At 39.5% G+C, this 14,872-nt stretch overlaps 1 protein-coding gene across 1 annotated transcript in view; it reads right to left on the reverse strand.

The window, feature by feature from the left end:
- Nucleotides 1-14,872, reverse strand: part of SYCP2L (synaptonemal complex protein 2 like) — a 66,924-nt gene that overhangs the window by 39,528 nt on the left and 12,524 nt on the right. The window contains exons 7-16 of the mRNA XM_075921262.1: nt 13,959-14,044; nt 13,726-13,814; nt 13,406-13,440; nt 12,445-12,587; nt 9,947-9,999; nt 8,976-9,021; nt 6,927-7,019; nt 6,792-6,852; nt 5,687-5,835; nt 2,595-2,655 (exon numbers count right to left, since the gene is read on the reverse strand). Of these exons, the coding sequence (XP_075777377.1) occupies nt 2,595-2,655; nt 5,687-5,835; nt 6,792-6,852; nt 6,927-7,019; nt 8,976-9,021; nt 9,947-9,999; nt 12,445-12,587; nt 13,406-13,440; nt 13,726-13,814; nt 13,959-14,044 (816 nt within the window). The remainder of the gene's footprint in view (nt 1-2,594; nt 2,656-5,686; nt 5,836-6,791; nt 6,853-6,926; nt 7,020-8,975; nt 9,022-9,946; nt 10,000-12,444; nt 12,588-13,405; nt 13,441-13,725; nt 13,815-13,958; nt 14,045-14,872) is intronic.

Raw genomic sequence — 14,872 nt, forward strand, 5'->3', positions numbered from 1 at the left:
CCACTGTGTTGGACTGCTTAAAATACTTCCTTTTGTTAGTTTTAAAAATACTTTTAAGCAGTACTCATTTTGGTGAGGTTTGCCTTTGTGCATATTTCAGATTGACAGAGAATGAAAAATAGCAGTTTCTGCTCAACTTGCTGTCCATTTTACACAGCTGAGCCTCCATTGATTTTGGGTAACTTCAGTCACAGCTTGATTAAGGGCAGGAAGGCTGACAGAAAGAGAGAAAAAGCTACTCTGAAAACATCCATGGTATGCCCATATCTTGATTACACTGCATGCAGATGTAGTCATCATCAATTATCGTCATCAACAACCATCGGCTCAGTGCCCGTTGGTGTCTGTTGCCTCCCTTGCTATTTCCTTCCATCTTTCCCTGTCCAGTGCAGAGTGGCTTAGTTTCTGTAGACTAGCGCTGCACCAACCTACTATATCATCTACCCATTCTCTGAGGGGTCTGCCTCTCCTATTCAGGCCATCCATTATGCTGGATACCAGGGTCTTAACTTTTCGCTCATCGTCCATTCTGCAGATATGCCCGAATAGCTGTAATTTTTGTTGTATAACCTTCTGCAGTAGGTTCTTTAGATGTAGTCACCCCATGTCAAAAAATAAACTAAAATTGAAAGAGACTCAGAAAAGGGGGGGATGGGGAATTAAGGGTATGAAACAGCTGCCACATAGAAAGAGATTAATAAGGCCATGACTTTTCAGCTTGGAAAAGGAATGAAGGAGGGATATGATAGAGTTCTATAAAATCATGACCAGTGCGGAGAAAGTCAATAAGGATGTGCTATTTTCTTCTTCTCATAGCTTAGGAAATAGACATCACCAAATGAAATTAATAGGCAAAAGGTTTAAAACTAACAAAAGGAAGTATTTCTTCACACAATACACAATCAACTTGTGGAACTCCTTGTCAGAGGATGTTATGAAGGCCAAGACTATAACAGGATTCAAAAAAACTAGATAATTTCATGAAAGGTAAGTCCATCAATGGCTATTAGCCAGGATCAGCAGGGAGGGTATCTTTAGTTTTTATTTGCCAGCAGCTGGAAATGGGAAATGGGATAGTTTATCTGTTTGCTTCCTTTCCTCTGGGGTACCTGTCTTTGGCTACTGTCAGAAGACAGGATACTAAGCTTGATGGACCTTTATTCTGTCCCAGCATAGCAGTTCTTATGTATTAAACAAGTACTAGTTGTTGTCTTGGATACCTGGCACTAGAAAAATGTAGCTGGAATGTTTTCTTAGACATTTCTGGTGTATTGGTTGTAGCATCAATGCATTACCTTAGTTAACAGAAAAGTGATAAGTTGCCTTTATGTTATACACCAACGTTAAGAGTGCTGCCTAAGAGATTTATGTCAAGCTATGTTATTAAATCCAGAGATCACCTGGATAGTGGTAGTTAGGGGATATTGTAGGGGAAAAATCAACTCCAAAGATACAAAACTGTGGTGTCTTCTTGGTCTTACACTTTCCTGAATCAACAATTTTCTGCCCCATCATCATATAAAATTATACCAAAGGCTTGTCGTTGTTAGAAAACTGGGTTACGTTAGAGCTTTTGTCATTAGTGTGCACAAGAATAAGTCATGTTTATCATTGTATTAGCAGGTCGTGGTATACCCTATAGAAACCAGGAATTTTACTCAAGTCCAGATGATCAAACGTGACACGTAGTTTGCCTCTGTCAGTACTGAATGCAAAAGTGTGATTAATAGGTTAATTAATATGACTTCACACTAGTCTTTTAACAAGACCAAATTTTCTTGAAGAGATAAGCCTCCATTTACCAATGCATAACTACATAAATCATTTCTGAATTTGGCTGTTCAGTATTATACAAACAAAAATAAAAATCAGGAAGATTCCTTCTCCAAAGCAAGTAGCCATTTCATGTATTTGATATGCAAGCTGAGTTATGAAAAAGTGTATAGTTTTAAGATTTTATTAAGAATGCCTCATTTTTCAATTTCCAAGTTTGGATCTAGGAATTAATTTGCAAGCAAACAGGACTCAGCATCATTAAATATCTCCAATGCAGGAAACAACCTTAATCATAAGAACTGAGAGAAAATATTGCAACTCTGGAAACAAAAGGAAGCCCCAAAGCCACTTGCCAGTGTTCTTATCTAAGATGACTGGTAAAACTTTTAGAGGTGCTTAGATGGCTTCAGAGGTTAAGTCCCCAAGTGAACTTCTGAAAGTTTTACCCTATCTCCTCATTTACAGAAAACGTATGTTTTAGGAGCTAATGCTAAGGCTTCATATTTGAGTTTTCCAGAGATATTTTTAAGGCATAAATTCTACTTCAGCTACTAAATCCTGTTTGCAGTTTTGATCCTTTTAATCAATGTTGCTATTTGCCTTGAGACATTTTCAACATTCTAATCAACTTAAGCAACATTACCTCAGTTTCCACTGTTTATGATTTGGTCACTATGGAAAATATTTAGAAAGTTGCTTTAAAATGAAAATCTCTACAGCTGCTGATACTTTCTGAAGAATATGCAATTATCTGGTGTCATTGATAAGTCTTAGATTTGCATCAACTACAAGAAATTCATGTTATTTTAAAAACTCACATGTTCCATTTTGCATTGTTTGTTCTTCAGGGCTTAGGAGATCCTCTTTATCAGTCTTGTTCTGTTGGTATAAAACTAATATAACATTATTGTTATCTTTAGAAAATATTCTTTATTCTAGAAATCCAGTTTCCTATATAGTAAGAAAGCACTGAATGTGATTGTAGAACTGGAAGAGACCCCAAGAAGTCATCAATTCCATTCCCCTACATTCCCCACAGAATTAAGCACCATCTAGATCATCCCTGTCAGATGTTTGTCCAACCTGCTCTTAAATATCTCCAGTGATGGAGATTCCACAACCTCCCTAGATAATTCATTCCAGTGTTTAATCACACTGGAAGCTGGGAAGTTTTTCCTAATTTCCAACCTAAATCTCCCTTGCTGCAATTTAAGCCCATTGCTTCTTGTCCTATCATTAGGTGCTGAGAAGAATAATTTCTCTTTTCTCCTTCTTGCAACACCCTTTTAGGTACTTGAAATCCTCTCAGTCTTCTCTTTTCAACAAACCCAATTCTCTCTAATCAAAACCAATTCTTTGGGTATTCCCTTGTAGGTCATGTTTGCTAGATCTTTTATCTTTTTTTGCTTTTCCCTGGACCATCTCTAGTTTCCTGATATGTGGTGTCCAGAACTGAACACAATACTCCAGTTGAGGCCTAATCAGCTCAAAGCAGAGCAGAAGAATTACTTCTTGTTATGTAGTTTTGCTAACTGTATTACTATAGTCAATATTTTGAAATCATCTACTTTGCTGCAAGGGTAAAAGTATGCTCATGTACTGCACCATCATTCCTTTTGTATTTAAGTTCTTCTACTGATCCCATAATGGGAGTTTCTCCCAAGTACTTAGAAGACAAGTCAAAGTCAGTCTTTCTTCCTTCCTGGCCCATAGAGTTTCATTCGTTTACAGAATGTCATGATATATTTTTTCCCCTCTGCAATACTATTTTCTCAACTGAATATTTGAATTTTGCAGGACTCACAAGCTCCTCTTTTCCCATCGTGCTCTGAGCTGACCTGAAAATACATTTGTATTTTTAGTTTGCCCATTTAACTAAATAGAATGTACTTCAAAGCACATTAATAGCATAAACTGAAATACAGTAGACTTCCGATAATCTGGAACCATTGGGACCTAGGTGGTGCCAGATTATCGGATATGCGGGAGTATCGGGAGGTACTCTGGCGGGGGGGAGGGGGGCTGTGACACGTCTGCCGGGACCCACACTGTGTCCGGGGAGGTGGGCGGGGAACAGTAAGGCGAGGGGAGAACCCTCCACCGTTTTGCAGGAAGGCGGGGGAAGCCCCGCGCTGCCTCCGAGAGTTTCCAGGAGGGGAGGGGAGCGGAGCGGGCTCCCCATCCCCCAGATTGCAGTAGTTATCCCCGAGCAGGGGGGTGAGGGGCAGCGCTGCAGAACCAACCCAGCAGCACTCCAGCTGCTCTGCTCCGCTGCTTGTCCGCCGCTCATCAGTTTCAGCAGCGGCAGTGGTGGACTTCGGGAAGCAGCTTAAAGTGACGAGCAGCAGACTTGAGGAAGCGACAGAGCAGAGCAGTTGGGGTGCTACCCGGTTTTTCCCGCAGCGCCGCCCCTCACGCCCCTGCTCAATGCCCAGCAGCACCCCAGCTGCTCTGCTCCACAGCTTCCCCAGATCCGCCGCTGGTCAGTTTCAGCAGCAGCAGCAGCAGACTTGGGGAAGCGGCTTGGAGAAGCTTCAATTGTCCGGCTGGCCGGAGCGCTTCTGGGTTCCAGTTAGTGCCAGACTATCGGGAGTGCCGGACCACTGGATGCCGGACAATTGGAGTTTTACTGTACTCGTATTGAATCAACTATGCAGGTAAGTACATCAATTATTAGGCAAACCTTAAGAATTCAAGGCTTCACCTTCTAAAAGCAGTCACTCTTTTTAAGCACTAGAAAGAAAAACTTTTTGCAAGGGTGAGGAATGTCTTCCCTTTTGGTCAAACTACTACATCATATAAATTACATGTGGATCATCACTGAATATTAGGAGAAGGAATATTTAATTACAGAAATCCGTAAGAGTGCAGACATCAGCACTGCACTGCTGCTTTAACTTGAGTCCATGTTCAATATTCTGGAGGAAGGCTAGATAGACACAACCTACATTTCTAGGGTAGGCGACTAAGGACTAGTCTACACTACAAAAGCATTTCTGGCCTATTCCAGCAAACATCATTAGCATATAAAGGTGACTAGTATAGAGGGATATAGAGTGTCACCACCAAATGACCTCCTCCCCACCACACTCCAGAACCTCTACACTCCAGGTTATGGGGCATGTGCGAGCGTGTGTATGAAAGAGAGAAATCAATCTACATTCTTCCCATCCACTTCATGTCCAGCCGACCGGCTGGCACCAGACTCAAGCAGGATTCCAGGCAACATAGCTGGAGGTTGCCTGAGACTCAGGGCAGTGCTGCTATCCCCCGCACACCCTCACCCCCACCCTAGCACAGTACTTGGTGCGGTGGATTTTTTTTCTGCTGTGCTGACCCATGCCAGCAGATTCCTCCCCCAGGCACCATGGCCAGAGGCTGCCTGGGCAAGTCCAGCAGCATGGCTGATGGAGGAGGGATTCTGGTCCCACGTCTTCCCTCTCAGCTTTGACCCTGCCAGCTGAAGGCCCATTGCACCCCCCACTCTTACAGATTTTTGGGATAGTCAGGTGACCCTTCCACCCATATCGTAGACATAGCGTATGCTAACAAAAGGAGTTTTTTCTGCCAGCATAGCTGTCTCTATACAGAGTTTTGGTAGCATAACTAGGCCTGTAGGATGTGTGCGCTTTTCCACACGCACACCCCCACAACATATCTATGCCAGCAGAATTTTGGCCTAAGAAAGGGAGACAAGAAAAAGACTGTCTGATATATTAAGAAGGCATGGAAGATTTTTCCATACCATTGGAACAGGAAACAAACATTTTTCTCCTCTGGTTCAATCTAATGCTTGAGATCTTTCATGGGTAGATAAACTTTCAATCAATGCATTTAAAAAGTGAAATGGAATGTTAAAAATTCTTATGATTGTAAACAGTTATCCAAGAAAGCCAAAACTAATACTTGCCATCATTTTGTCTTCTCCCAGAACTTTGTTGAGTATATTTAATATCTCAAGTTTGGCACTGAAATGTATTTTGATTTTTGTTACTTCTTTGCCATTGACCATAGTAGGGTTTTTCAGGTAAATTTTAAGTATCTTTTTTCCATTATCCTCTATGTAAGAGAGAAAATTAGAACCCGCTTTAGAATGACACAAAAGTCAATATCACACAAACAGTTTGCATGCCATTTTCCATGCCAAGAGCGTCACTCTTTTTAAAAGTAAATACATTTTGAACTCGAGATGAGTTTTCACCTCCTCTTTTCACAGAATAAAAGTAAGTCTACAACCATGTCCTGGTCTAGGCCTCTCCATAAATCAACCAGCAAACAGAGATGACACCACTCTCATGGAGCTAGACTCTACACCACACAGAAGACCAGTATTTGCCCATCCGTGGCTTATACTGTATAGCACAAGATGGATTTATCCAGGGCTTAGCTCCCAGAGGGGCTGTATATTAGTGTGCTGAGGATCTGTCCCTCACTGTATTGTCTGCTGTCTACTACAAGCAGAAGGATATAGCCCTTTCCTGTGTCTATGCTGGGGCTGGTTGGTGAGCTATGCTTACCAAGACAGGACTGCAGGGGTGTCAAGACTATAACAGAGCAAGCAGGCTCAGTGATGTCTCAGCACATCAGGTGACAACCTCAAGTAGGTTCTAACACAACACAAGTCTTCCCATTGATTCATTTACCATTACTTTAAGCATATGGGGAAGATAATACATTTCCATGATCGGAATTCATAGGCGATAGCTGGGTTTATGCAGAATACTTAAAGGGAGAATTATTTCAAAAACATGCTATTTGTTATTACAGGAGTAGATGGAATTTCATTTCACTTATTAAATATATTGCATAATATAAAATGAAAAACACAGTGAAAGCTCTAGGAGTTAGAGTCTCAATCTCAAATTACGTTGCAAACTTTCAAGTGTTAGCAGCTGAGTGTACTTGGCAACTATGATCTTGTTGGATACGTGGAAGTTCAGTGTAAGGAATTCACATTAAGCTGCAGTTTCCTTTTGGCTACCGTTGATTATAAAATATCGTTTGTATGATCTTACCTCTCAGACTGTATCTACTGACCACTTCCATTGGCAGCCTCACTGAGTCCCAAAGAGCACCCTATAAAAAATGTGGGAGTGAATGCTCTTCAAGTACTTTAGTCAAAGCAAAAAGTAATCAGAGAGTAATTTTACCTCAATGCTGTCTATGTAGAAAGACACACTCCGACTTCCAATGTTGAAATCAATCCAAAACTCCTCTAATTTCTCATCAGATGGTTTCTTCACCTTAAGAAACATAACAGCTTTTGTCATTATTTCCAGAAGAGCTCTTACAAAAATACAGTACTGTTTTCCTTAGCTGTGTTAACTAGATTAAAACAAACAAATTATCCTTAATATGAATACTTACATTTGCTTCTTAAATGGTACCAAGAGGTGAATAACTGTAACTGACAAACTCTAGCAGAACCTAGAAATTACTGTACATTAGCCAAGGGAAAATAAAGTTTACTCTAGACTGAAGCAAATACTATAAGATTCTTTTGTTCTAGTTTCCAAAAAAGTCTTATGTATGTGTCAGCACTTATTAAGCAGAGCTGATGGTTTTGTCCTCAGATTAAAACTTCTGTTACAGAGAGTACATCTATATAGATTGAACCTCTCTGGTCAGGCATTCTCGGGTCTGGTAACATCCATCCACCATGGTTTTAGTTAGCTGGATATCCACTTATCATGGGGGTGGCCAAGTTTCCCATGGTCCCATAGGTAGCAGTTTAAAAAAAAAAGGGGGGAAGTTTTTCTTCATGCTGTGCACAGTCAACCTGTAGTACTCCTTGCTAGAGGATGTTGTGAAGACTAGGACTTTAACGGAGTTCAAAAAAGAACTAGATAAGTTCATGGACGTTAGGTTCATCAATAGCTATTAGCTACGATAGGTAGGAATGGCATCCTTAGCCTCTGTTTGCCTGAAAATGGATGACAGGAGCAGTATCACGTGATGATTAATTGTTGCATTCACTCCTTCAGGGACATCTGGCATTGGCCACTATCAGCAGACAGGATATTCAGCTAGATGGACCTTTGGTCTGACCCACTATGGCCGTGCTTATGTCCCGTAAAGTTTGTTCACAGCCACGAGTCCTGACTCTCAGTCTTCTATATTATTTAGCTCTAATTTACCCCTAAATGACTTCTAAGAGACCAGTAAGCAGTGACAGTGTTGGTAATCATGCTAGACAATATTGATCTCCTCATGGTCCGCAAATTCTCTGGCTCAATACTAGTCGGATCTCAAGGGTCCCAGACTAGAGAGGTTCAGCCTGTACTACACAGCTTTTATCAATAAGGCTGTGTCGATATGGCTCTGTCACTAAAAGGCAATGTGTGTGAACACTGTTTGTCAGCACTTTTGTCTACCAAATACTTCTACCCCTAATGAGGGGGGTTCACTTTGGCAACAGAGCGCACCTGCTGAAAAAGCTGCATTCACACTTTCACTTCCCATGGCAAAACTATTGTTTGAGGGAGAGGGAGAGTTAAGCGTTATTGAATGACAAAAGTTTTGTTGATCAAGGGTAAGTGTAGACATAGGTTTGGGTTTATTTGGATAAACCGTCTATGAGCACAGCGCCATGTACTTAATATTCAGTTACATAATCAAAAAACGGTGAAACCTAGCCTTGATATAGGGATCCTGATGTGGATCTGCAGGGTGAGTTGCTATCCTGTGATCTAGACTATGGAGGCGATGAGGCAAACCTGCCTTTTCACATCCATTCTGGGAGGAACTCCGTAAGAGTTCTATAAGGAACTCTGTTTTTCCTCTCTGTAGTGGTTTACTACAGGAACAGGTGATCTATCTCATGGTCTTCAAGAGAGAGACCATCTATTCAGCTCTTTTATTGCTTGGCTGACTCAAGTGGTAGGTACCTCACCTATAAAACAGCAATTTGGCAAAGCAAGCATGTGCAGGACCACTCCCTTCACAAGCATGCAGGATGCAGTAGAACTAAGTATCTTAATCACATGAAGTTATTTTGTCCAGTTTTACCAGCCTTAATAAAAGTATAAGGAATACCAATGAACAGTCCTGTGATACCTTAAAGGCTAACAAATTGTGCTCCAACCCACTTTGTCAGATGCATCTGATGTCTCATTGTTTTTGCTAAAATAGACTAACATGGCTAGCCCTCTGAAACTTGTCATCAGTATAAGAAATCACAGTACATAAAAAACACGTACCTCCTCCATGTCAGCAAAAGCAGATATACAGGGAAGGGAATAAACCCTACAAAAGAAGCATACTTGAACATAGTAAATTGCTCCAGAGCACAAGTCAAAATGGGAATTTATAAGACAAACCAAAAAACCCAACGGAGTTTAAGTCTCATTAGACTCATTGATTCAAAGAGTAATAATTTTCTAGCAATCAAATAAGTACGTTTTTCTTAAGCATCTTCAACTACTATACAGGCATGGTGTTTTCATTCAGTCCACTGACAAGACTAATTTATTTTCAAGCAAAAGGTGGCCCATTGATAGTTTACAGAGCTAGTTTAAAAATGTGTACTTTAAAAAATAATTTGTGACACCATTTTATTTATAAACAGCTGTAAAGTATGGATGAGTCCAGATGAATGAAAGATCAGAACAAAGTATTCCAATGCCATCTTTTATGGTTATTCTCAATAGTGTAAATCTTGGAAAGTAAGAATCAGTAGTTCAGCATATTGGTTGCATAATATTGGATTGAGAAAAAGGCTAGATTTAAATAAAAAACCCACGTAGGGAAGCCACTTTGTGCTAACAGGAGACCAACTGAACCAAGTAGATTTTCACTGCTGGCAACTGCTGTGAAATCTATGCAGCACACCTTATTCTAAGTTATCCAGCCTCTCATACCTCCCTCATCACTGTAGTTTCTTAGCAACTTTCAGAAGTGCATTAAGTGACACAACTAACAAACACTCAGAAAGGAAGGAGAATAAATGAGTTCAAGTTTTTAGATGTGAGAGTTTTCCCTTCCATCAATATAAGTTCAGATACCAGGATGCGTAAAAGGGGTTTATTAGCCACTCACTAACATATATGTTGCAATTTACATTCCACATACAAAGAGTGGAAATAAAAATACAAATTTTTACATAAGTTGCCATTCATGGACTCGCCAATAGGCCAGATAATATATTCAGTGTTCACTGCAGAGACCTTACCTTTTTTTATCCCCAAGTCTGTCATTCAGTTGATTGAGAAATTTTCTGCAGTCCTTCAAAACAAAGAACAGTTTGTTTAAAAAAAAAATACGTACACTTTAGCCTTATAAGTAATATTTTGTTGGGCAAATAAAAGTATAGCGACTAACCCACAGACAGGATCATTGGAGCTGTCAGTGGGAACAAGTTAAAGGATGAGGACATATTCTAACATTGCAAGTACAACTAAAGTAGTTGGAGTTTAGTCTAGTTTTCAGGGAAGACAGTGGGAGTTAGACTGGGCCTTATGATAAGGAAAAACCTCTGTACCCAAATTATATGTACCAGTATCACATTAAGTTTCCATTCAGTTTCCTTGAGCTGTTACATAGTAGTAAACTGCTTGTCACACAAAAAGCAATTCTCTTTGATTATTTACACTCATGTTCTATTTGAGCAAATTTTCTTTACAGAAATAAATGCTACTGTTATGGTTTTAGCATTAATCAATTTCACCAAATTGGGGGTGCATTATATGCTTTGGCAGAATATTCCCAAATACTTATGTCTTTGCATAGTCAATCCTCTTTGTACTGTAACTGCCTTTAGTACATTCACTTTCTAGTGCTGGGAAAGGGCATTTTAGCTCTGAAGTAAAGCTTTGGTGATAAATAAGTTAGGCGTCTCTGGAATGAGAGAATGAATGTGGAAAAGTCCTGAGCACAGGAAAAAAAAGGGAGAAGCTTAATGCAAGATGCAATATTTTGATGTAGGCTTGAGAAGACATATCAAACAGCAGATGACATGAGCCAAATGGCTTCAGTCAGCTGTCCTTACTCATAGTGAGTCATCTCTTACATGTAATAGGGCTACTTAAGAAGTAGCGTTGTAAGAGTCTGGTGCTAAATGTGTGTGATTCAGATGTGTAAACAGTATGGTGAAAGAACAAGGAAAAGCATAACTAACACACTTGTTCTTTCAGCCTCTATTCCAACTGACTAGTTCTATTTTGTAATCAGTATTTTAAGTACATGTATACTCGAACATAAGCCCATTCGTTCATAAGCTGACACCCCCAAACTTACTGAAAAAATGGGTTAAAAAGTCAGTGACCCATTTATAAGCTGACTCCAGTGTACAGACTTCCAGACCCAGCTCATCAGCGTGGGCTGAGGGATGCAGTGGCTGCAGGCACAGAGCCGTTCAGCTCCAATTGCCTGGGAGCTAAGATGCTCTATGCCTGCAGTCACCACTAGGATCACAGTGGCAGGCAGGAAGGACAGACTGTATGGCTGAGCTACATGCAGCCAAGGTAGCAGACCAGTGGGCAAGGGTCCATTAGCCAATGGGAGCTGCAGGAAGATTGCTAACACCTCCCCCAATGGAAAAAAATATGAAGTACCCATTCACAAGCCAACTCCTGCTCTTTACATTGGAATTTTTTCCAAAAAAATCAGCTTATGAACAAGTACCTGACCATTAAGATTATGAACATTTTAAAAAAACAATATAAAAACACTCCTCACATCCTTATTTGGCTTACTGAAAAATACCGTATGTTAATATAGTTGGTTACAATCAGTGTTCCCCCTAAACTGGTCAGCAGCATAGTTTCACAAGTGATTAGTCAGCTTCGCCCAGTCAGCTCCCTGAGCCTCTGACTGGGTGGGGCTGATTAATCACCTGTGAAGCTGCTCAGTTTAAAGGGAACATTGGTTAAGAAATTGGTTCAATTATAGGGGTTATAGTAGACCACAAGCTGAATATGAGTCAGCAGTGTGATGCTGTTGCAAAAAAAAGCAAACATAATTCTGGGATGCATTAACAGGTGTGTTGTGAGCAAGACACGAGAAGTCATTCTTCTGTTCTACTCTGCGCTGGTTAGGCCTCAGTTGGAGTATTGTGTCCAGTTCTGGGCACAGCATTTCAAGAAAGATGGGGAGAAATTGGAGAGAGTCCAGAGAAGAGCAACAAGAAGGATTAAAGGTCTAGAGAACATGACCTATGAAGGAAGGCTGAAAGAACTGGGTTTGTTTAGTTTAGAAAAGAGAAGATTCAGGGAGGACATAATAGCCGTTTTCAGGTATCTAAAAGGGTGTTATAAAAAGAGGAGGGAGAAAACTTGTTCATCTTGGCCTCTGAGAATAGAACAAGAAGCAATGGGCTTAAACTGCAGCAAGGGAGGTTTAGGTTGGACATTAGGAAAAAGTTCCTAACTGTCAGGGTAGGCAAATGCTGGAATAAATTGCCCAGGGAGGTTGTGGAATCCCCATCTCTGGAGATATTTAAGAGTAGGTTAGATAAATGTCTGTCAGGGATGGTCTAGACAGTACTGGGTCCTGCCATGGGGGCAGGTGACTGGACTCTATGACCTCTCAAGGTCCCTTCCAGTCCTAGTATTCTATGATTTTGTATCAGGACATGAAAACATCTCTTCAACATTGTCAGAAACTTTTTATAGATTAAACTAACCCCTATATAGAACTGTGAGGTTTTGTTTTCGAAATAAGGGCACTTACCGTCTCAAACTCTCTATCCTTTATTTCTTTGAAAGCTTCAGCAAGATAATCATCTTCAAACCAGTTGTGAACAAGTTCATCCCTCCATTTTTTTGTTATCAGCCTACACAGTGCTTCCGAAAGAGCAACCTGAAGGTCATAATCTACATGCGATAAATACAATAGAAGCATCTCTCAAAAAAGAGAAGGTTAATTATGATGGCTCACTGAATATCAGCCAAGTGCACTAAGTTTTATCCTAAGACAATAGTACTTGGATTCAGTGATGACAGAAGCCAGAATATCATGCAAAAATGTCACAAGTTATTTTGAGATCTCGTGTAGTCATTTTATTTCATTCAACTAATTATTGAGCATGGTTAATTCAAGTCCATGAGGCTCTGGATGAACTTTCTGAAGTACAAAGGAAGAGGACTTCAGCACTCCATAAACTTACTATGGCTGTTATTTCATCTTCCAGATACAGATACCTCAAAACGCTGTTACGAGAGAGACTAGGATATTAACATTGTTTATTTGGTTAAAGCTAGCTAACTATTATATTGGACAAAACAGATGAAAATTATGAGTTTAATTTTAAAATGTTTAACGGGTAAACATGCTTCTTAACCATGCAGCAGGCTACCAGAACAAAATAGAACCCACTGAAGCTTATCTACCACAAGTTCCGTTTTGACTGGATGTATACTTTCTATACCATAGCATAACCTTTCCTACCATGTAATTACATGAGTGGGGTTTTTTTGTTTTTGGAGGGGTTTTTTAAGGCAGTATTAATAGTTTTTTGGTGCAAAAATGAATTTATCCTAAAAGGCATTCCATCTTACTTTTTATTTTCCTCAATAAACATGTTTAAAAAGTTCAAAATACAATATGAATTATAACCAAATAACAATTCATTAACAAGATTTTAAGGGGAAAGAGCTTCAGTTAATGAAAATAATGGCTAAGTGTTTCTTACCACCAACCTCCAGAATTGTTTTTGCAAGATCTTTCCTGAAACAACATAATCCATTAATATTTGACTTCCATTTTAATCAATTAAAAACACCTGGATAATAAATATATACGTATAGATACACACACTTTTCCATAAAACTAAACAAAAGCAAAAACATTAACTAAATTCCCATAGGTAAAATAAAACTAAAAGCTTGCAACTTTTATCCAAATGGGATCTGTTTAAAGATTATGGCCTCAGATTGTTGAAATGCATTACTCTCCGTAACTAAATGCTGTTCTCTCCACAACAAATGTTAAAGTCACTGTAGGGATACTTACGTAAGTGAACACATCTCTTCAGAGGTAGGAAATTTTCTTCGCTCCTCCCGTGGCACACTGTCCAGCATAGAGTTCAGAGTCCTCAAAGCCTTTTTTGCAGAGAGGTAGAGAAGCAGTGGGAAAGATAGTAAAAGAGGCAGAATGAAAGAGAGTGAGACATCAGCCGTTAAAATGTATTTCTATTGTTAACATTTTGCATACATTTATAGTTTGCATTCCCACTTGAATCTCACCTCTTGCCGAAGGGGACAGGCAACATTTATATCAGTCACTAGATGTCCTAGGTCAGGTAAGAATGACTCCAGCAACTGTTTCTGACCTATGAAGAACAGTTATAGTGTTTCACCTGGCTGAAGTCTTTTCTACACACAAAACTGTACAATTTTAACTGCGTCAGTATAATTGAAACAGTACAACCTCCTAGTGTGACTATGGTCATACTAGAATAAAAGGGGATTCAACCACATGGTAAGGGTAATAAGCTATTCTGCTGCAAGTCACCTTTACATTGCTGCAACTCACCCATGCAAGAGGGGTTGTACCAATTTAACTGCTTCAGGAGAAATATCATATTTCTACTAAAAACAGTTAAATTGGTTCAGAAAGTACATACACCATGCTATTACAAAAGCACATTTTTATCCATGTAAGGTCTACTTTCCCCATGTTAAAAAAAGAAAAGAAAAGAAAAAGAGCTGTCTCCTCTCTGCTTCAAAAATAGCAAGCTATAAAGTGGAGTAAAGAACTTCTCTCTTATAGACATGCCCATACATATTGTTTTTGTTACAATTCTTAACATAGCATTCTAGTTTCTAGACTCAAACAAGTTTTTAATCAAACTTGTGCCCAATTTCAGTGGCAAATGGGCTTATTTTAAATATTATTGGGGGTGTAGGGAGGCAGTTTTGGGGTTTTAATACACTAAATCCAGTTCCATAGTACCATTTACCTTGTAACAAAGCTAAATACTTACCAAAAAATTTAAACAAAATATTTCATTTTAAATGTAGCACTAGGAAGGCTACATATTTTTGGTATCTCTCAAGAGTTACTAAAAGGATTTAAAACTTATTTGTATGCTCCAGGAAAATTTCTTACAAGTAGTTATATAATATGAGAGAGAGAACAAACTTTGGATGACTTTTTA

Source organism: Pelodiscus sinensis, chromosome 2 (assembly GCF_049634645.1).
Source record: "Pelodiscus sinensis isolate JC-2024 chromosome 2, ASM4963464v1, whole genome shotgun sequence".
NCBI lineage: Eukaryota > Metazoa > Chordata > Testudines > Trionychidae > Pelodiscus > Pelodiscus sinensis.